Genomic DNA, 24,000 nt, shown 5'->3' on the forward strand with positions numbered 1-24,000 from the left:
ATGCTTGCCCCTTGGAAGAAAAGCTATGACCAACCTAGACAGTATATTAAAAAGCAGAGATATTACTTTGCCAACAGAGGTCTGTCTAGTCAAAGCTATGGTTTTTTCCATTAGTCAAGTATGAATGTAAGAGTTGGACTATAAAGAAAGCTCAGCACCAAAGATTTGATGCTTTTGAACTGTGGTGTTGGAGAAGACGCTTGAGAGTTCCTTGGACTGCAAGGAGATCCAACCAGTCCATCCTAAATGAGATCAGTCCTGGGTGTTCATCGGAAAGACTGATGTTGAAACTGAAACTCATACTTTGACCACCTGATGCAAAGAGCTGACTTATTTGGAAAGACCCTGATGCTAGGAAAGGTTGAGGGCAGGAGGAGAAGGGGACGCAGAGAATGAGATGGTTGGATGGCATCACCAACTCAATGGACATGGGTTTGGGTAGACTCCGGGAGTTGGTGATGGACAGAGAGGCCTGGCATGCTGTGGTTCATGGGGCCGCAAAGAGTTGGACACGACTGAGCGCCTGAACTCACTGACTGATGATTATCTAACTTTTTAGACTATAGTTTTGGATTATTGTCTAGGAAGCCCAGATTTTTTTTTATTTCAATCCCTACCTACTTTGCATTTTGATTACCAAAGCTATTGTCATGGGCTTCCCAGGTGGCACCAGTGCTAAAGAACCTGCCTGCCAACATATGAAGCGATAAGAGACAGTGGTTCAATCTAGGGTGGGGAAGGCCCCCTGGAGGTGATCCCCTGGAGGAGTGTGATGAAATGAATTTACAGGATGATACTCTGTAATCAGTATTAAAACTATTTCACCAATAACTCAAGCACAAGTAGAGTTTGCTGAATATCAAGAGTTACAAGCACCAGGAAAAAGTATTGGTAAAGCTATTAAAAACAAAACAAAACAGCAACAAAAACATCTGAGGACTTCACGGACGGTGCTAGTGGCAACAAGCCCGCCTGCCAGTGCAGGAGACAGGAGATGCGGATTCTATCCCTGGGTCAAGAGCATCCCTTGGAGGAGGGCATCGCAACCTACTCCAGTAGTTTTGCCTGGAAAATCTCATGAATAGAAGAGCCTGGCGGGCTACAGTCCACAGGGTAGCAAGAGTCAGACACCATTAAAGTGACTTATCACACTGTGAAGCTATTATTACTATTATTAATTAATCTGCCCATAAATTTTTCCACTTTGAAACACTTTTTAAAGGAAATTCTATTTTATGGCAACTTGTTACAAATGGCATAAATTTGTATTAGCATCTATCATCAGCTTTCACAGGGAAGTGGTTAAAATCACTGTCTTTGGAGCTTCTCTTGCTGGAAATAAACCCAGATCTTTCTAGTACTTTCTATAGGACCTTGGGCAAAATACCTAACTGTTATGAGATGAATTTTCCTTTTACATAAAATGAGGATAATGATAATACTGATCTCATATAAACAACATAGCTTGATTGAATTAATGTGAGAATTAAAAGATTTCCTGTCAAGGGTCAAGCACTTACTATACAGCATGAGGAACTGTATTCAATATGTAATAACCAACAATAGAAAGTAATCTGGAAAAGAATTCTGAAAAAGAGTATGCACACCCACACACACACACACACACACACATATAAAATTTTGCTGTACTTCTGAAATTAACACACTAAAACTCAACTATACTTCAAAAAAAGAAAAAACAACAACAACAACAATAAGATTTCCTACCCTGAGGTCTTCTGAAGGATTCTTGGCATATTACCTTTGCTGTTTGCAGAACTGTTCTTCCCAGCAGTAACATTTCAATTAAGAGGTTCTTCCAAAATGGTATTTTGCACCTTTATCTTCAACAATTTCTGAATAAAAGCTATATGGATACTAACTTTGCTAATTTTTTACAGTCTGAAGCTTGAAATAATGTATATGGATATTTTACTTCCACAACAATTAAACTAAGTAACTTCTCTCTTAAATCCTATAGAAGTTTCCTTCTGGTTTTTAGATTTTCAGAACACTGGAACTAGATATGTTGTGTCTGTCTTTGAAAAGGACCTTTGATCATTTATAGTTTCATATTCATTTGAAAGGGGGAACAAAAGAAAGAAAGGGAACTTGCTAGAACTAGCTGATCAGTATCTATTTTCTTTTCTTTTTTTTTTTTTTTTAGGAAAACTAGTCACTGCACACTTGAATGTGAAATGTGTGTCACCTTTTCTTTGGGTAGGAGGCACATTTCAGCCTCACTGTCTTCAGCATTCTTCTAATTCAGTCAGCATCCTTAAAATATTGTTTACTTTTGTTCATTTGATTTCCTAGATATCTATCCTAGAATGATGGAGCTTTTCTCAGTTATTTCAGTGGCTGTGTTGTATATTCTTCCTACTGTCTCACAAATATATCACCATTTTGTTTATAATTGCCCATGTAAAATTCCCACGGTCAGAGGAGCTGGCATGACTGAGAGCTGGACACAACTGAGCACACACACACTTCTTCAAACTTGAGTCTCCTCGAATTAATCTTTGTTTTTAAGCCAACCCTTGTTGTATGGTACAAACGTCTTCATTCACCGTTTTGACTGTTTAGGGTGAACTTGATATGATTTTGCCTTTCCATTCAGACTTGAGCATATTTCATCATGAGGGTCAGAGGGGAAGATATTGATCGTATTGAGTATTTCAGGACACTCATTTGTAGGAAGGAGGAAGGCTTTCAGTATATATGTCAGAAAGCTGCAAATACAGCTTCCTCTACAACATGGGCTCCTATAACACAGAATAGTTGTGATACTGTAAAGGAACCAGATGCCCTGAGCTAGTTCTTTCCAGATAGCAATATGTCAAATTCACTTTTTTTCTTGTTGTCGTTAAGTCCTGGCTTAAATGACATTATCTCAACAATCCCTGAAAATGAAAGTGAAAGTCTCTCAGTCATGTCCAGCTCTTTGGACCCTATGGATTATACAGTCCATGGAATTCTTCAGGCCAGAATACTGGAGTGGGTAGCCTTTCCCTTCTCCAGGGATAGAACCCAGGTCTTCTGCATTGCAGGCAGATTCTTTACCAGCTAAGCTACAATTAATATGTTTAACATTGCAAACTGTTTTCCTAATCTTTGAACTCCCAACCCCATTACCAACATCAATTTTTGTTATTGTTTCCATAGTCTTTGTTATCTTCTTTCTTACTGTGTAATTCATTAACTTTTTATGGGTATTGCTTATAGATTGTCTCTCCTGCTAAAACTCAAGCATCACAAGGGTAGGTGTTTGTTCTTTTCATTAGCATATTCCAAGCACTTAAAATGAAGTCTGATATATAATAGACACCAAATAAATATTTGTTGAGCATTTTGGTATATCCTCTAAAAAAAAAAGTTTCTCAAGGACATGGAACACATCTTGTCTATTTTTGAATATTTAATGCAAGAGATATAATTCAAACATAAGAGATTTAGCAAATATTTGTTTTCATACAAAAGAGAACACTAGCAATTTACTTCTAAAATTGTTTTACCTTATTGTCCTTTTTGTCAATGTGACTGCTTTCATTTCTTTGTTTGTGCTTGGAAAATTGGATGTTGAGCCTTTTATTGTTCTTAGTGGTCAAGAAAACTAGGTGTTAGATTGTAAAGTTTCACTTACAGTCTGAATGTCTTGGTCCATCTGGAAACCTGATGAGTTTTCTGATGTCACAGGTGGGCTCCAACTGGTTGAATCTCAGGAGAAAGCTTGCTTTGATGTTAAATGTATGAGGCCCCAGAAACTGCTACGCTGTCTTTCTTTGACTCATTCTTCTTCTTTTGTCTGGCATTTGCTTGTCTCTTTTACCATCTTTGATGTTACTTCTCTAGCAATGAGTTCCTTCCTCTTTACTGTTTTTTTTTTCCTCTGGCTCTGTTTGAATTTGAGAGTCTTCTTGTTCTAAAGATTCCTTTTTCTGTCAGACTTGGATTTCTGATACATTTGAAGTTTCTCATTAGTGAATATTTGTCTCACTTTTGTTCTGATAGCCTATTTTGTAATGAAATGTCTGTGAAAAAGAAACCAAACAGCTGTCTTTTTTTTTTTTTTTTCGTGCTTTAAAACTTGCACTGGCTTAGTGTTTGTTAAACATAGAGATCATGGCCCTTCTGGAGGAAGGTTGTCAAAGGTGCATGAATTTTTGCCATTTCAAAAGAGACTAGAGAACCCAATTTTCTTGTGGTATCTCTTGATTTTTAAGCATTGGCCGGAATTCAAATAGTTAGAAAAATGCCAAATGGGCCAAATGAGATGAAAGGAAGTGAAAGTGAAGTTGCTCAGTCGTGTCCAACTCTTTGCAACCCCATGGACTGTAATCTACCAGGCTTCTCTGTCCATGGGATCCAAATCTTTTCCAGTGTGACCATTCTGTGGCTTCTGCTCTACTGTCTGATTTGATCAATGGCTCAGGTGGGAACTTCTTTGGAACTTCTGATCTTTATTTACTTTTGAAGGGCTGTAGTGCTAATGGTCTCTTAGTTTTGTCCCTACTTTAAGAGGAGGTGATTGGTAACATTTTCAGTTCTTTATTGCTTCCATATGTAACCTACTGTTTCACAAATTATTTCAGCAAGGTACAATTGTCCATTTTTGTTTTGGTAAGGAATGAAAAATAGTCATATCTGACCCAGACGCAGCCCAGTGTTGAATAGAAGGAAACATTGATCCTGAAAGCCCTCCTTATTTACATAAAGCATGTCATTCATGGTCACACTTCCTGCCTGTGTTCCAGATTCCAGTTACCCACCTTCATGCTGGCTTTGGCTCCTGACCAAAATTCAGCTGTTTCCCCTTAACACTTTAGTTGAATCTGCCTTCAGCATCTCTCTTGGAAAACATTTTTTTTTTTAAGAAATAACAATAGTGGTATTTGAATAGGCACATGGAAATATGCTCTATATCACTGATAATTAGAGAAATGCTAATCAAAACTACAGTGAGGCATCCATTCACATCAGTCAGGATGGCTAAGATCAAAATGTCTACAAGTAATAAATGCTAGAGGGGATGTGGAGAAAAGGGAACCCTGCAGCCATTATGGAGAATAGTATGGGGAGTCCTTAAAAAACTAAAAACAGAGTTTCCATATGACCAAGGTATCCTCCTCTAGGACATATATTCAGAGAAAACTATAATGCGAAAAGGAACAGGCATCCCAATTTTCATAGTGGCACTATTCACAATAGCTAAGATGTGGAAGCAACTTTATCAATGGATGAATAAATAAAGATGTGATATATATATGTATATATATGTGATATATATCTGTATAAAGTATTCTGTGATATCCAGCAGAATACTACTAACCCATAAAAAAGAACTAGGCATTGGCATTTGCAGCCACAATGATGCAACTAAAGATTATCATATTAAGTCAGAAGGAAAAAGACAAATACCGTATGATATCACATATATGTGGAATCTAAAATATGACACAAATGAACCATCTGTGAAACAGAAACAGACTCCAAAGACACAGAGAACAGACTTGTGGCTTCCAAGGGGGAGGGTCTGGGGGAGGGTTGGAGTGGGAGGTGGGGGTTAGCAGACACAAACTATCACATGGGTAAATGCGTAAAAAAACAAGGTCCTATTCTATAGCACAATGAACTACATTTGGTATCCTAAAATAAACCATAATGGAAAAGAATATTAAAAAAGAATATATATATATGTGTGTGTATAACTGAATCACTTTGTTGTACAGCAGTAATTAACACAGTATTGTAAATCAACTATGTTTCAGTTAAAAAAAAAAAAATAGTCTCATTTACTGACTCGTTTCATATATTGGGCCCTAGGCTTAGAGTTGGACTGCAAGGAGATCCAACCAGTCCATCCTTAAGGAAATCAATCCTGAATATTCACTGGAAGGATGAATGCTGAAGCTGAAATTCCAATATTTTGGCCACCTGATGTGAAGAACTAACTCATTGAAAAAGACCCTGATGCTAGGAAAGATTGAAGGCAGGAGGAGAAGGAAATGACAGAGGGTGAGATGTTTGGATGGCATCACCAACTTTATGGACATGAGTTTGAGTAAGCTTCAGGAGTTGGTGATGGACAGGGAAGCCTGGCAAGCTGCAGTCCATGGAGTCACAAAGAGTCAGACACAACTGAGTGACTGAACTGAACTGATGCTTAGAGTTTGCTTTCACTATTTTTTTCTCCAGCTGTTAAGTTAGATATTGCTCTTTGCTCCACTTGAAAGCTAAAGAAAATGATAGCATACAGAGGTTTAGCAGCTTGACCGAGGTCTTAGTCAACCCATCCAATCCTTCCATCTGGAGTTCCATCTCTTCACCATTATATACATGGCTCCCGCCAGCAACTTCTATTTCTGGTCCATCGAGGAACCCATGCTGTGAATCATCACCAGGACATGTTGAACAACTGGTCTGGTTGGCCTGAAAGCTTCTCATTTTTTAAACTAAAAGTCCGAGGCTCACTGACTCAGTGTGCCCATATCCTAGGCAGATTGGCACATACTTGGTGAGCCTTCTGCATTCCCGTCCAAGGGGAAGAAAAGAAGAGATGGACAAGTATAGCAGCAGAAATCCCCAATATCTTCTGAAAAGATAATCAGCCCCTCCTATTTTCCCTACCAGAGCCACCCTATGCTCTCCATCTCCTAGCAAGTTTTCAGCAGGGGCTAGATTCAGAAAATCTTTCTAAGTATTACTGTGAGTGCTGCTCTTGACCCAAATCTAGTCCATTGCTAGTCTAGCCTTCCCTTCTATTAATGTGTATTTTTACAGATAGAGTTTGACACAGCCTGATTTGCTCAACACATATTTATTTATTTTTGTCTGAATGGGTTTACAAAATTTTTACTTTAGGTTATTAGGATATTATAAATTATCCACCTGCCATTGCAGGAGAAACAATAGACTCAGGTTTGGTCCCTGAGTCGGGAAGATCCCCTGGAGAAGGAAATGGCAATGCACTCCAGTATTCTTGCCTGGAAAATTCCATGGACAGAGGAACCTGTCATGCCACAGTTCATGGGGTGACAAAGAGTCGGACATGACTGAGCAATTGAACACTCACACATTTGGATATTGAGTTAAATCATGTGTATCTCAGTATTCAAACAAGAGCTCATTGGAAATTCTAACTTCACGTTCATTTTATCCCTGCATCTGCTCAGGCAAGAAGGGTACCTGCTGTGGAACTGACACCCTAGAGGACCCCCTCTGACCATCGTCACATTTTGCCTCATGGGGGCAGTATTTGCAAATCAAGGGGAAATTACTATAGGAAGCTGTCACCACAGTCCTAAACCATTATCTTCCTACCCAGCAACCCAGAATTTTCCTCCTAAACAGTTCTGAAGCTGCTTGGAAGGCCTGAACTGTTCTCCTTGTCCATCTTCCTAAGGGTGAACCATAGACCCACACATGGGTCCCAGGAGTGACCAAGGGACAACTATTTTCACTTTGGACATCCTGCATATGTGGGATGTGGTTTATTTGTCAAAGAAAAAAGTAGAACAGATTTTATTCAACATCTTATTATAACTCGTGAAGCATTTAGAACTATGGTATATGGGCCCACATTAGGCCCTAAAGTATTCAAGTGGGGCTTGGCTGATTTTATATTTTATTGAGGGTGACAATCATTTAGCCCAAGTTCAGCCAGCCTCAAAATGTCTTATTAGATCATTAAAACCTACTACCACAACCCTAATAGAAGCTAAAACAACATGATAAGGAATTTATCACTTGTTCTTTTAGCTCCTGTTAATAAAAACAATACTATTTAGGGTATAGTACTGGTATTGAAATATTCTCTTCATCATGTTCAACACAGTTAGTTTGCTTTTCAATATACGTATCTTACTGTTACAAAATTGGGGAAGTATGCTATTAGCAAGTTCACAAATCACAAAATCTTAAATTAGAACTGGAAAGAAAAATGACACCAAGGAATGTGTTTTTAAGTCTTGTTTATGTACAGAGGCCAAGATAAGGAGCAAAGCCTATGCTTGGATCTTAAGGGATTGTCCCTCCTTCAGAGAGAAAGGCTGGTCACCATGATGACTTCTCGTGATCTATGCAGATCTAGGCTTAAACTCTGTTTCTGCTTGTTGTTGGTCAGTTGCTAAACCATGTCCTATCCTTTGCAGGCCCATGGACTGCAGCATGCCAGGCTTCCCTGTCGCTCATTATCTCCGGGAGTTTGCTCAAACTCATGTCCATTGAGTCAGTGATGCCATCTAACCATCTCATCTTCAGTCACCCCCTTCTCCTCCTGCCCTCAATCTTTCCCAGCATCAGGGTTTTTACTGTTTCTGTTACTGGATGGCTATTGAGAAATAGGAACAGGAGGGTCATTAGTCACTCTTGTCTTTTATGTCTGTGATATAGAACATAATAATCTCCCTCACAAGGCTATTTGAGGGACTGAACAAAAATCACAAAATGGCACACAAAATAGGAGCTTGATTGCTTTCTTCCCTTGTTTTGCCCTTATTTCCACCTTGCATCTACTTCTTTTCCTTATTTTATTTTCTTCCATTTATTTTTCTGCATGCAAGTTTTTTGCTTTAGCTTTACAACTGCATTTCCAAAAAAAAGGAACTAATAACAATTATACTACCACATGATATGGTCTACCAAACACTTTTCCTGGTGCTCTATAGTTATTCTGTTTTGTTGGTTTCTTTTGCTTTTATCTGGTTTATTATTTTCTTTCATCAGTGTATAACTGATTTATGTTAATTTCTGCTATACAGAAAAGTGATTCAGATATCTATATGTCTACATGCATACTTTTTCATATTATTTTCCATTCTGGTTTATCATAGGATATTAAACATAACTCCCTGTATGGTAGGACCTTGTTGTGTATCCATTCTATATATAATAGTTTGCATCTGCTAATCCCAACCTCTTACTCCTTCTCTACCCGATTCCTTCCCTCCCCCCAGCATCCACAAGCCTGTTCTCTGTATTTACTGATCACTAAATAAATAGTTGTTTTAAATCTGGCCAGTACTTTAATCAAGCCTGAGCTCTAGGAAAGGTCCTCTGGTGTCACTCTAAAGTAAGGGCAGCAAGGGATGGTCTCTGAGTATAGGAACCATTAGGAACTTCTCTTGGGAAGAAAATTAAGGTGTTAGTTGATATCTTTATAATTCACAGAAATAAACTTTTAAAATTTACTTAACAAATATTTATTGTGTGTTATGTAGCAGACACAACATTACAGAAACAACGTAAAAAAAGAAAGTCTTGAGTCTTATGATGAGCTTAAGTACTACGGCCAGTTCGGGTATGAAGAGTTAGAGAGTTAAAAATAAGCCAGATTTGTTTATAATATAAAACCAACAAAGACCTACTGTATAGTACAAGTAACTAAATATTTTATAAGAACCTATAAGGGAAAACATCTGAAAAAGAATATATATGTACACATATATTATGCATAACTGTGTCACTTTGCTGTAAGCAGTAATTAGCACAACACTGATCATCACCTATATTTCAGTAAAAAATAAATATACAATGTGATGAAAAATTCATAAATGAAATAAAATTTTTCAGCTTCAAAAATATATACATATATGTATAGCTGAATCACTTGCTGTACACTTGATAGTAATACAACACTGTAAATCAAAAGTACTTTAAAAAATAAACTTGATAACATAAGCAATGGGTGCTTTTGAAGAAAAACCGTGAATAAGAATAAACTGGAGGATGCAAATTTAGAAGTACACATGTGGATTACCTTTTAAGTCATGCATTCATTCTATTGCCTCAGTTTCTTCTTAAAATATGTTTTTGCAAGTGGTACAAAATGAAAAAAGTTGCAGAAGAGTACACAGCAAAGAACGAAGCATTTTTCTTCGATGATCCCATGTTCTTCTGATCTGCTTATCCGTATCCTTACAGATTTCTGTGGATCTGTGCACTTTTAAGTCTACATACTCTTTTCTATTTTTTTAAGCACAGATACTGTTTACACTGCACTGCACACTGATTTTCCTTTTCACTGAACTATCTATAGTGGAGATGGTTCCACATCAGAACATAGAGGGCTGCCTCATTCTTTTTAATCGAAGCATAATACTTTCATACGGGTTTGTCAAGCACACATACAAAACAAGGTGAACCCCAGGCAAAGGCCTGGTGGATCCACATATAGATAAAAGGTGCCACTGTGAGATTTGGATGATATGTGACTTACACAGACAGTAAAAGGAAGAGGAGCCAAACAGTGAAGCTCCCAGTCCCATAGACCAAAACTGATGACACTAAATGTGATGGCAGATGACCACAGTGTGAGCTGTGGCAGTCTTCATTGCTATAGATCTACCTGTAGGCTTCAGCTTAAAACTAGCAGGGTACTGTGGGCCTTCTGAGAACAGAACTTTTTATTTGGTTCCTAGTTTCCTGATTACAGGAAATAGGCTTCATTCAGCCTCCATTATGTTCCAAGTTCCAATGGGCAGGTTCAAACAGATGTTAATCAGGGAAGGAAGAGGATGCAGAGATAAGGGAGGAGCAGTCAAGAAACCTTAGTGCAGCCTTGAGGTTCCTCCTCAAGTTGGTTGTTCAGTCACTAAATCATGTCCACCTCTTTGCAGCCTCATCGACTGTAGCATGCCAGGTTCCTCTGTCCTCCACTATCTCCCAGAGTTTGCTCAAATTCACGTCCACTGAGTTGGTTGTTCAGTCACTCGGTCATGTCTGACTCTTTGAGACCCCACGGACCGCAGCATGCCAGGTTTCCCTGTCCTTCATCATCTCCTGGAGCTTGCTCAAACTCCTGTCCATGACTTGGTGATGCTACCGCCTTCTCCTTTGCCTTTAAGCTTTCCCAGCATCAGAGTCTTTTCCAGTGAGTTAGCTCTTCATATTAGGTGGCGAAAGTATTGGAGATTCAGCTTCACATAGTCTTTCCAATGAATATTCAGGGTTGATTTCCTTTAGGATTGACAGGTTTGATCACCTTGCAATCCAAGAGACTCTTGAGTCTTCTCCAGCACCATGATTTGAAAGTATCAATTCTTCAGTGCTCAGCCATCCTCATGGTCTAACTCTCATATCCTTATATGACTGCTGGAAAAACCACAGCTTTGACTATATGGACCTCTGCCAGCAAAGTGGTATCTCTGCTTTTTAATAGCTTTGTCATAGCTTTCCTTCCAAAGAGCAAGCCTCTTTTGTCTTCAAGATTTAATTTGGTGTGGATGTACAGAGGCCAGATTCAACATCAAGCTAAGCAATTCTATGTGATGCAAATCTATTCTAAAAGGGCACAGCAGAAAGCCTCAAGCATCCTTAGATCCTAGAGAGTGAGAAGAAATTGCATCAGAATAGACTTCTATGAGGCAGAGAGACAAGTGGGCAATGGCCTTGGAACCAGTAATTGCAGGCCTCCAGCCTCTTGTGTCTCAGGAAGATCCAATGTGTCCTGCCAAGATCCACATCAGCTGTGTTGCATGGCTTTGGCTGCTTTCCAAGTGGACAGTGTGAGACCACTGGGGCACCCTGGCAGAGCTGTTTCTCTACAGAGCTTACCGGAATTTTTAATTAACACTCTTCTGATGAACTTTTGGGGGAATTTTCAACTTTTTGTTATTCCTGACATATAACCCATTGCACACATTTGCTTATAATTGTAGGATAAATTCCTAGAAATAGAAGTGCTGAATTGAAGGGCACTCAGTTAAATTTTTGACAATAAGCCTTTTCTATGATATCATATTAATTATATTCCCACAAACAGTGGATTAAATCATTCTGGTGCCTTCATTTCTGTGACAACACTTAATGTTTGTGTTCCCTGCAGTCTAAGTTTAAAATATCATTTTAGCATGAATTTGCGTTCCTTCTTTTTATGAGTAAGACAGAGCATCATTTTATATAATTGAAAGCAGCCTATATTTTTTATATATTCATATTCTTATTCCATTGAGTCACTATTTTAAAAATTATTTGTGGGGGCTTTTTATTCATTAATTAAATGTTGAAATGCTTTTCCAAGTTTTTGGGAGGATGATATCATTATATCATATTTTTAGTGGAAGTTCATGTGGCTTTAAAAAATTATTTTATGTGTAAAATTTTTCATATGTTTTATTTCCAGAGTTTTAAAATTTATGTCATACTTGGAAAGATCTCCCACAACTTTTGACTATAGAAGTAGTATCACACATTTTTTATCAAATTCAGTAAAACTTATTTTTGAAGACATGTGTAGATAATGTGTTTTTAAGTGCTTAGATGACTTAAAGAAGCTTTAACAAAGAATTGTCATTGAAATACATTCTTTTCATTTTTAAAAATTCTTTTTTATCATTTATGTTGTGATAATACATAGTACATGTAAAAATATGCTTTTAATAGTTTTGGTACGGTTAAGGTGGCTATGTAGAAAAGGATCACTAGTCCTTTTGATAAGAAAAGACTTCTTAGGTTACAGACTCTCAGAAAAATGGAATCTCACTAAGATCCTAAAAAAAAAAAAAACTCTTTTCTTAAACCCTTGTGCTCTAGGCTGAAAGTAAAATTAATTGCTATGGTTTGTCTCAGAAGCATTTGGGAGAAAAATCACATGGGCTGTATGAGCTGTGATAACATTCCAGTGAGAAGTAAAGGATCTATGTTCTTTCTGCTTATTCTTTTGGCAGAAGGTTCTATGAGCCCCTGTCTATGTGTGCCTTCCAAGTGAGAGGAGAATCTGACAACCGTATACATGTAATAGAGGCAAATTCCCTACTCGATGCTTTACAGAAAGGCCCTGTGTCACTTGACTGATATCCTTGACATAATCTAAGATGGAGGAATGAAAGCTATCATATTTTCTTCCCAAATATTAACACATCATGCTAAAATTTGAAGAGGAACATAGATTTGTAGACTGTAATTGTCCCTGATGAAGAATTTGATAGGGCACAGCTCTGGAGAAGTAGGGCTTACACTGAAAATGGGTCACTGGAACTCAGGGATCTGAGTTCAATCATTCTTCTACCAGTGTTAGCAAGACTCAAACACATACAGCAGATATCCTGTTATATAACTAACATCAGTTCAGTTCAGCACCTTTCAGTCACTGAGTCGTGTCTGACTCTTTGTGACCCCATGAATCACAGCACGCCAGGCCTCCCTGTCCATCACCAACTCCTGGAATTCATTCAAACTCATGTTCATCGAGTCTTTGATGCCATCCAACCATCTCATCCTCTGACATTCCTTTCTCCTCCTGCCCTCAATCCCTCCCAGCATCAGAGTCTTTTCTAATGAGTCAACTTTTCATACGAGGTGGCCAAAGTATTGGAGTTTCAGCTTCAGCATCAGTCCTTCCAATGAACACCCAGGATTGATCTCCTTTATAATGGACTGGTTGGACCTCCTTGCAGTCCAAGGGACTCTCAAGAGTCTTCTCCAATACCACAGTTCAAAAGCATCAGTTCTTTGGCACTCAGCTTACTTCACAGTCCAACTCTCACATCCATACATGACCACTGGAAAAACCATAGCCTTGACTAGATGGACCTTTGTTGGCAAAGTAATATCTCTGCTTTTGAATATGCTGTCTAGGTTGGTCATAACTTTTCTTCCAAGGAGTAAGCATCTTTTAATTTCATGGCTACAATCATGATCTGCAGTGATTTTGTAGCCCCCCAAAAATAAAGTCTGACACTGTTTCCACTGTTTCCCCATCTATTTCCCATGAACTGATGGGACCAGATGCCATGATCTTCATTTTCTGAATGTTGAGCTTTAAGCCAACTTTTTCACTCTCCTCTTTCACTTTCATCAAGAGGCTTTTTAGTTCCTCTTCACTTTCTGCCATAAGGGTGGTGTCATCTGCATATCTGAGGTTATTGATATTTCTCCTGGCAATCTTGATTCCAGCTTGTGCTTCTTCCAGCCCAGAGTTTCTCATGATGTACTCTGCATAGATGTTAAATAAGCAGGGTGACAATATACAGCCTTGACGTACTCCTTTTCCTATTTGGAACCAGTCTGTTGTTCCATGTCCAGTTCTAACTGTTGCTTCCTGACCTGCATGCAGATTTCTCAAGAGGCAGGTCAGGTGCTCTGGTATTCCCATCTCTTTCAGAATTTTCCACAGTTTTTTGTGATCCACACAGTCAAAGGCTTTGGCATAGTCAATAAAGCAGAAATAGATGTTTTTCTGGAACTCTCTTGCTTTTTCCATGATCCAGCAGATGTTGGCAATTTGATCTCTGGTTCCTCTGCCTTTTCTAAAACCAGCTTGAACATCTGGAATTTCACGGTTCATGTATTGCTGAAGCCTGGCTTGGAAAATTTTGAGCAATACTTTACTAGCATGTGAGAGGAGTGCAATTGTGCGGTAGTTTGAGCATTCTTTGGCATTGCCTTTCTTTGGGATTAGAATGAAAACTGACCTTTTCCAGTCCTGTGGCCACTGCTGAGTTTTTCATATTTGCTGGCATATTGAGTCAGCACTTTCACAGCATCATCTTTCAGGTTTTGAAATAGCTCAACTGGAATTCCATCACCTACACTAGCTTTGTGCATAGTGATGCTTTCTAAGGCCCACTTGACTTCACATTCCAGGATGTCTGGCTCTAGGTGAGCGATCACACCATAGTGATTATCTGGGTTGTGAAGATCTTTTTTGTACAGGTCTTCTGTGTATTCTTGCCATCTCTTCTTAATAGCTTCTGCTTCTCTTAGGCCCATACCATTTTTGTTCTTTTTCGAGCCCATCTTTGTATGAAATGTTCCTTTGGTATCTCTAATTTTCTTGAAGAGATCTCTAGTCTTTCCCTAAGTTCTGATTAATAGACAACATTGTTATAAAATACACCATAAATTCTCTGTCATTAAAAAGTATACAAATGACAAATACTGGAGAGGATGTGAAGAAAAGAGAACCCTCTTATGCTGTCATGGGAACATAAATTGGTGTAGCCACTATGGAAGACAGTATGGAGGTTCCTTAAAAAGTTAAAAATATAGCTACCATATGATCCGTCAATCCCACTCCTAGGAATCAGTTCAGTTCAGTCATTTAGCTGTGTCTGACTCTTTGCAACCCCATTGACTGCAGCATGCCAGGCCTCCCTGTCCATCACTAACTCCCAGAGTTTACTCGAACTCATGTCCCGACAGTGATGCCATCCAACCATCCCTTCCTCTGTCGTTCTTTTCTTCTCCTGCCTTCAATCTTTCCCAGCATCAGGGTCTTTTCCAGTGAGTCAGGTCTTCACATCAGGTGGCTAAAATATTGGAGTTTCAGCTTCAGCATCAGTCCTTCCAATAAATATTCAGGACTGATTTCCTTTAGGATGGACTCATTTTCCTTGCAGTCCAAAGGACTCTCAAGAGTCTTCCCCAACACCACAGTTCAAAAGCATCAATTCTTCAGCACTCAGCTTTCTTCACAGTCCAACTCTCACATCCATACATGACTACTGGAAAAACCATAGCTTTGGCTAGACAGACCTTTGTTGGCAAAGTAATGTCTCTGTTTTTTAATATGCTGTCTGGGTTGGTCATAATATTTATTCTAAGGAGCAAGCATTGTTTAATTTTATGACTTCAGTCAGCATCTGCAGTGATTTTTGAGTCCCCCAAAATAAAGTCTGTCACTGTTTCCATTGTTTCCCCATCTATTTCCCATGAAGTGATGGGACCAGATTACATGATCTTAGTTTCCTAGGAGTATATCTGGGGAAAACCATAGTTCAAAAATATACATTCACTCCAATGTTCACTGCAGCACTATTCACAGTAGCCAAAACATGAAAGCAACCTAAATGTTCATTTTGTGATACATATATGCAATGAATATTACTCAGCCATAAAAAAAGAATGAAATAATACCATTTGCAGCAACATGGATGAACGTAGGGATTATCATACTAACTGAGGTATGTTAAAAAGACAAAGACAAATACCTTATGATATCACTTAGACATGTGGAATCTAAACTATGATGCAATAGAACTTATTTACAAAACAGAAACAGACTCACAGACATAGAAAACAAGCTCATGGTTACCAATAGGGAAAGGAGGAAAAGGGATAAATTAAGAATTTGGGATTAATATATACACCACTAAATATAAAATAAATAAATAACAAAGACCTACTGTATAGCACTTGAAACTATATTCAATATCCTGTAATAAACCATAATGGAAAAGGATATGAAAATGAATATGTTATAACTGAATTTTATGAATATGTTATAACACATTGCTGTATACCAGAAAGTAACACAAAGTTGTAAATCACGTATTACTTCAATTTCAAAAATAGACCTTATTCAGATATCCTATTTAGCAATAATGATGCTCATATTGCTTCTGGGCAACTAAAGTTAAGAGTTTTCACTTTCCAGGTTTTTTCCAACTATTTAGGGGTGAAGTGGGGATTACGACACAGGCTCCTTTCTCTCCACACAGCCTTGAAGGTGAATCTTCAAGGCTGGATAGATCCAGTTATCTCAGAGACTTCTCCAACACCTAACTCTCTTGAGCCAGTGCAGCCATTCTAATGTCATCATTATGGCCAGTCTGTCTTCTTTTATATTCATGTGAGCACACTGGCTGCATCCTTGGAAGGGGTTTGGCTTATCTGAAGCAGAGGTGCCTCATAGAAATAGCTCAAGGTGTTTTTTCCCTAGCAAATACTTTTTACAAGGTACCAAAGAATTCAAGAATTTCTAGAAGAAATCTATTTCAATTTCATAAATTAAACAACATCATTGGATTTCTCTTATAAATACTGACATTCACTTTAATGCTACTATGCTGTAATTTCATACAGATTCTCTATATTGGAGACCACGGATAAGTAGAGATTAACCTGAAAATAAATGTTAAATCGGGCAACTGGGTGAATTTTAGAATCACCTCTCAGGCCATTAGAAGTCAAGTATTTGGGGAATTACTGAAACTTGATTTTGTGTTTTTTTTTGTTGTCCTCAAGTTCAAAAAAGATCTCTTTAAGATAATTTCAACATTATGTGTATTTTTTGTGTTTTCAATCACTTAAATGATGTTGTCAAAGGAGAATAATTGATAGTCATAGATTTCTAGTTATCAGCAACTTAAAAAAACAAAAACAAAAGCTACCTACCTGATATATTGCATCCTGAGTCAAAGAGTAACAAATTTTTTTGAAGTTAATGAATAGCATAACTTATCAACAGTATGCTAAACAAAGTTAAGATCAAAAGAGGAGATCTTTCTTATAATTCATAATAGTGATGGGGGAAAAAAAAAAAAAAGTCAGATCCTAAGTTTCAGTCATTTAACTCCACCTCCACTGTTCTAGTATATATCCGCTGTCGACTGACATTGTCTCCTAACAGGGTTTCCAACCATCTGTCCAGCAACCATCCACCTACAGACAGATCTAGGCTACGGAGTAACTTCAGAGCTACCTTCAGAGTAACGGCTCTAAAATAGTTGTTCTCAAACATTAGGGTGCATCAGAGTCTCCTAGAGGATTTTTAAAGACTGAATGATTGAGGCCATCTTTCCTGAGTTTCTGATTCTGTGGGTTTGCATGAGACTAGGATACTTTCATTTCTAACAAATTTCTAGGGTATATTAATTGGACTGGCCCCTGAAACAAACGTTCAGAATGACTCCTCTAAAACATAAGTCTGGCCATGTCACTACTCTGCAAAAGGTCATTCTCTTCTGCCTCATGTGATGTGTTGATAAATGTTCAAAATCTGGCTGTTCAGGGTACAGTACATACACATAGATACACACACACACACACACATCTCTGTACATGCATGTGTGTGTGGGAACATGAATGCATTCAGATATTATGTTATTTTACTGATATGAGTGTTGTGCAGACAATTTACAAATAATAATAAAATATACAATAAATTATAAGTTCCATAAACCAACTGATTTTTATAGACTGCTTTTGTTGATTTTTCACTGAACTATTTTATCCATAATCACATACAGTCTCTGTCACATATTATTCTTTTTCTCTTAATTTTTTAAACAACACTTGACAGGCTGAAGGCAACAGGCTTCAAGCCAAACTTGCCCTGCAGGATGTGGTTTTTCCAATCTCTGGTCTAGAGAATCAACAAAGAGATACATCAACCCCTGATTTATAGGACTTGCCAATATCTGTGGTATAAATATTCCCGCCATGATGAATTTCAAACTATCAAAGGGATGTCACTCAACTTGGAGTTGGGAAGAGAGGCACTGTAGCAATCAAATAGACTGTATCTCTACCACACAGATACAACAGAAGTAAATAACCTCAAATACATATAGATAGATGGAAATAGATAGATATATTAAAGTAATTGGGAATAAATGAATTTAGTACCTTTTAAAAATACTTTGATGGATTATAAGTTTATATAACTGAATCTTTCATAATGACTGCATGATTGCCTTGTAAGTTTCTGAGTCACCACCATATTTGCCAAAATATTTTCTCCAGGCTCACAGCTCAGGCTCTCTCCATGGGCTCCTTCATGGTTAGCTACCTAGACTTAGATGGAGGTGAGGAGATGCTCAAACGTAAGATATGTCAAGGTCCCACATCTTCTCACTTGCTCATTCGCTGACTGATTTTCTTACTGATCCTGAGCAAGAAGCTCAAGGGTTTATAGGGACAGAAAGCTCACCTCATAGTCAATGTCCAGGGCATCTGCCTCGCCCTTGGTGCGGAAGTGCTGTGTGTGCCTGTCCACAGTGAAATTCACGTGTTTGCCAACTCGCTCCAGGAGGACAGAGTGCCAGTGCTGGTCATCCAGTAGGCTCCCCAGGGTGGCTGAGGGTGGGCTGCTGCTGAGACGAGGTTTGCTGTCATCTGTGAAGGGAACAAGAAGAAAAGCTGACATCTGTACCCCCAGGGAAGCCTGCAGTGCTATAAATAGAATATTCTGCATGCAAGGCCAACTCTCTCTATCCAAAGTAAAGGATGATTCTCTCTCTACAGACCCAGAAATGTCCTGGGCTTGGGATGGAATACCAACTTTTCCCCACAGATTCCAGGACCAAGTTCTCCATCAACTGACATCTACACTCCCTTTTAGACATGAAAGAACATGTTTCTAGGTCTGGTGCAATTACGTAATAAGAGAAATCAGATCTTGATAGCTGTATGCATAATATTGAAAATAGAACTCATCACATTTAGAAACAATGCATATTCTTTGCACTTGACTGGCTCTTGAAAGGAAAAAGTGAATCTTGAGTTGTACTTTAGCAGAAGAGTGAATGCTGGACAAGTAGAGGGAAGACAGTGGGCCCACTGACTTAGGTAAATATGTAGGCAAAGGCAACGGAGAGAAAATGATCATTTTAGCTGCAATTTTCAAATTCCTACTCCATCGAGGGCATTTAAGTACAGATTGTATAATCTCCAAGTTCTATGTTCTAAGGCAAAATGATTATCTGCATTTAGCAAATTATGAAGCTGAGGTCTGGTGAGGTTAAGCATTTCTAGGCAGATATGTATCCAGGGCTCAAATTCAGATCCAGTCAGATTTTTGACTCTGATCGTGGCATGGGTCATTCAGCCCAAGCTGAGTTTGGAACACACCTCTTGGGAGGATGTGAGAGGTACATTTTTCAATCAAGTGCCTCTGGTTCCCCTTCTCTTCATCTTTCCTCCAGTTTTATGGTGCTCCTGCCTGTATCCTCTGTCAAAAAGATTAGAGATTTACTTTTTTTTCCTTTCCTACAGAATGGCTCAAACTTAGCAAAATGAACAGTTCAATGCAACTAATTTTACTTATATGTAAATCTTCCAATATTTCAGTATTTTATGTATTTGGTACCCTTAGTAACTGAAAGCTAAATGTCTCTCTTGTCTCTCCCAAAATGTGTAGAACAGCTGCAGCAGCCTGCTCTACAGCGTGGCAATCAGGGGGCAGAAGCTGCCATTTCCCCTGTGGGTTGCTCACACCCACCTCCATTATGGTCCCAAGTCACTGCTTCCTGCACAAAATAACACTTTGTTGCTTCCTATGGGGGTGGGGGGACGGTATCTAACTGATTGTAATTGAAAAATAAGAGCTGATGAGTTCATAGCTGACTTTAATTGATTTGTTCAATGACATATTGATTTGTTCCACATCCTCTGAGTTCTTACAATGTGTCAAATTATGCAGATACATTATTATATCTTATACTTTTTCTTCCTTCTCCCTCCATCCCTTCCTTCCTTCCTCCCTCTCTTCCTTTCTTCCTTCCTTTCCGTTTTCTATCAATCCACCCATAAAATGGTACTGATAGCTATCTGTCTTGCTTACAGTGACAAATGCTGTACACAGGAGATAAAGAATTAAAAGGCACACTTCCCTCTCTGAAGGTTTTAACATGGAGATACAATAGGTGAGTTGACAAGAAAAGCATGCTGCTTGTATTAACAGCAGTTAAGACAAGGAACCAAGAAAACGCAGGGTAGGAAGCTGTGGATGTTACATTATAGAGAGGGGCCAGGCCTGAAATTTGGCCAGAACAAGGAGCATTTTTACCTAACCAGGAAAAGCACCTGCCAAGACTAGGGGTTCAGGAGAACCCCACAGAGGGATTCCATGCAGCAGAGTGCTATGACCATGTGGGGTTGGCTGCTACCATCTAGGATCAGTTGCTAGTGTGAGCTGATTTACAGCTTGTGTTTTACCTTTAAGAAATGGGAGCCTCTGGCAAATTAATAAGTCAGGGATTACTGGCTCAGACTAACATGTTAAGAAAGTTATTTTGGCAGCTGTATGGGAATTTGGCAGAGAAGGCAATGGCACCCCACTCCAGGACTCTTGCCTGGAAAATCCCATGGACAGAGGAGCCTGGCAGGCTGCAGTCCATGGGGTCGCTAAGAGTCGGACACGACTGAGCAACTTCACTTTCACTTTTTACTTTCATGCATTAGAGAAGGAAATGGCAACCCACACCAGTGTTCTTGCCTGGAGAATCCCAGGGGCAGGGGAGCCTGGTGGGCTGCCGCCTATGGGGTCGCACAGAGTCGGACACGACTGAAGCGACTTAGCAGCAGCAGCAGCATGGACGTTTGATTAGAAGGCAAGGCTGGCAGGAAAACTGGCAGTCATGTGGATGGAGGATGAGGAGCGTAGGCAAAGAGAGCACAAGAAGGGCGGATTTACAGGTGGTAAGAGGCTGTTGACATATGGTAGCCTAGAATGTCATTTGGATACTGGAGTGGACATAAAAAAAGAAAGACTTATTGAGAAATGACTTTTTTTTTCCTAAGGAAATTCTTGTTTTATTTATGTATTATATGGACTCCTTACACAAATAACATTCCTGTTCTCCTAAGGGTTTCTTCTATAAATTGGAATGGCCGAGGAAAAGCATTGTCTAATTTTGACTTGATTATACACGTTCAAAAGAGAAAGAGGGAGTGAAGAGAAAAGCCTTGGAAAGTCTTCGACTCTGGGGCTCAGCACGTACAACAGACGTCTCGGACTCGAGATTCTTCCAGGTTGTTGGGTAGTTCCAACGCCGAGGGAAGACTAGAGGAGCCCATGCCGAGGGAAGACTAGAGGAGCCCATGCCACCCTACCCCACCCCATCCCACCCCACAGAGAGAATTTCTACAGCTACTCTATCACGGTGCTCCAGCTAAAGCATAGGTTTCAAACTAGAGTTTCAACTTAACATCTAAACTTTTAAACTGTAGCATTTCTGCAACAAATAAGCTCAGAGAGCTCATCTCAGAAGAAAAATTAAAGAACTATTGCTCTGATGAATGAAAAGTCTGGCTGTCGCTCTTGCTCGCCCGACTTTCAGGCTCAGGCAGACACGTACGGGGGCGGCGGCTCCTTGGTGGCGCTATTCACAGTGGCGTCATCCTAGGGGGGTAACAGCACCGGGGGTAACAGCACCATAGTGTCATTGCTGGTAACATAAACCAGGACATCAGAGGAGTTCCTGCCATTGATATATCGGTAGCAGTTCCAAACACAGCTAATCAAGTAACCCTTAAAAGCCAAGATAATGCTGATAAAACAGAAGAATAATGAGGACCAAACAGGTAGGATTCACTGACATGATATCATCTTTGTTAGGAAAATCAGGAGGCAGCTGTCGTATGTATTCCTGGATGGAGTTTGGATAAACAAGTATGGTGACCGCAACCAAGGTGTTCAAGGCAAAATCAAAGATCTGGTAGCAGAAGAATGGGATGATCCAGGCTGCACGTTGCTTGTATGCTCCGTACGTAGCCATGGCACAGATAAGGATCATGAGAACAGAAATCGCGATGGCAATGCACATGTTGGCATCATCCATGAACTCAAAGTCACCCCCGAGTTCAGAACTTGAAAAGTGGTAATGATCTGGATCAGCCAGGGCGCTCAACAGAATCAGCAGTACCACAGCATTGAGGATCAAGTACCAGCCGCCGAGCAGGATGGTGCCGGTGCGGACATGGCAGCAGAGGCAGCAGCTGTTGGAGTAGAACCGCGTCCAGGGGGCCACCATCTTCATCGCTCGGGCCGCGGGCGCAGTGGCGCGACTCTGCCCAAGTTCGCAAGAGCGTCGGCCGTCGGTCCTGCGCACCGTGCGGCTGTCGCCGGCCCCCCTCTCCCCGGCTACCCTCGCTCCCTCTTCCTGGCCCCCGTCCGCCGCCCACCGGCCCCGGGCCCCGCGCCTCACCGCGCGAAGAGCTAGCAGCTGGAACCTCGGCCGGACCCCGAGCTCCGAGAGATGACTTTAAGGAAGTTTGCTCCAGCAAGTGGATGAAAAGCACTACCAGTCAAAACAACAACAACAAAAACTTGTGTCTTCCTCTCCCCCTCCCTCTTCTACACACACACACAGAATCAAATTTTATTTATAAAATAAAACATGCCCAAGGACTAATGACTGGTTGAAGGAGACTTACTGTGTCTTATGAACTATGTTATAAGTTAATATACCCCAATAAATTTAATATTAGAGCCTTCACTTTAAATTTGATATGCCCTTCCTTTTTCCTTAAAAGGTTAAAAAGGTGTTTAAGAATTTACTAGTATGTAAAAAACATTAAACATTTGAAACTGTAAAACCAATGAAAGTCACAAAAAGAAAAAGTAAAGGAATCATATATTTTCCTCCTACTTATTTGTTATGTGTTGTTTGGGTGGATTTTAGTGATATTTTGATTTTTTAATAGAGAAAAGGATTAAAATTAAATACTTTGATAATTTCTACACTTTTATTCCTGCTTCAAAAGATGAGTTTACTTATGAAGAGGTCAAACTGACTGTAATTTTAGTTTTTATTCTTTTTCTTTTCTTTATACATTTTAGAGTATAAATATTTTGGATATTAAGAAACAAAACTAAACTTCATTAAAGCATAATCCTTGACCTGCATGGCTAACTATATGACTGATGTGTGAATTATTGAATATCTCCTGCATTACAAGTACATTTTTAATTAAAAAAATGGCAGACATGAACATATTTTACCCTCTCCATGAATCATTTTATGTTAATGCTCAGAAATCTTTGTTTTGTTTTAATCATTGTCATACCCAACTATTTTGCAACCCCCTGGACTGCAGGTGCACCGGGGTCCTCTGTCCATAGGATTTCCCAGGCAAGAATACATGTATTGAAAGAAATTGAGTGGAAATCAGTCCACTTTAACAGTTGGATAAACAGGAAATTCTGCTATTCATCAAGTGGGATGTTTCAAAATATATCTATATAAAGTGCAACTATGAAGAAAAAAGGTTAGTCCTAGAAAAGTTTCCATTTTACCTAGAAGTGTTCATTATTAGAAATTACAAAAAAAAAATTCATTCTCAAAAGATGATCAAACTCATCATTCTGTAATATATACTTCAAGTCATATCTCAGTGACAATTATGGTTCAACCACAAGTTTTAACTAGTTTCCAATTTATTAAGGCAAGATAAAAACACCTATGGGTAATTGTGGAGGACACAAAGACAATAAAAATCCACAGATGGTGTCTTTTAGGCCAGAAACACATTAGAGAGAGAGAGAAAAAAAAGAAT

At 39.2% G+C, this 24,000-nt stretch overlaps 1 protein-coding gene and 1 pseudogene across 2 annotated transcripts in view; both read right to left on the reverse strand.

Moving 5' to 3' along the window:
• CNTNAP5 (contactin associated protein like 5) overlaps nucleotides 1–24,000 on the reverse strand; it is a 1,089,942-nt gene that overhangs the window by 555,856 nt on the left and 510,086 nt on the right. The window contains exon 6 of the mRNA XM_018061606.1: nucleotides 18,653–18,837. Coding sequence (XP_017917095.1) covers nucleotides 18,653–18,837 — 185 coding nt within the window. The remainder of the gene's footprint in view (nucleotides 1–18,652; nucleotides 18,838–24,000) is intronic.
• On the reverse strand, nucleotides 21,572–22,697 carry LOC108637894 (annotated as a pseudogene). Its single transcript, XR_001919414.1, has one exon. The product of XR_001919414.1 is annotated as a lysosomal-associated transmembrane protein 4B pseudogene (transcript).

Source organism: Capra hircus, chromosome 2, assembly GCF_001704415.2.
Source record: "Capra hircus breed San Clemente chromosome 2, ASM170441v1, whole genome shotgun sequence".
Classification (NCBI taxonomy): Eukaryota; Metazoa; Chordata; class Mammalia; order Artiodactyla; family Bovidae; genus Capra; species Capra hircus.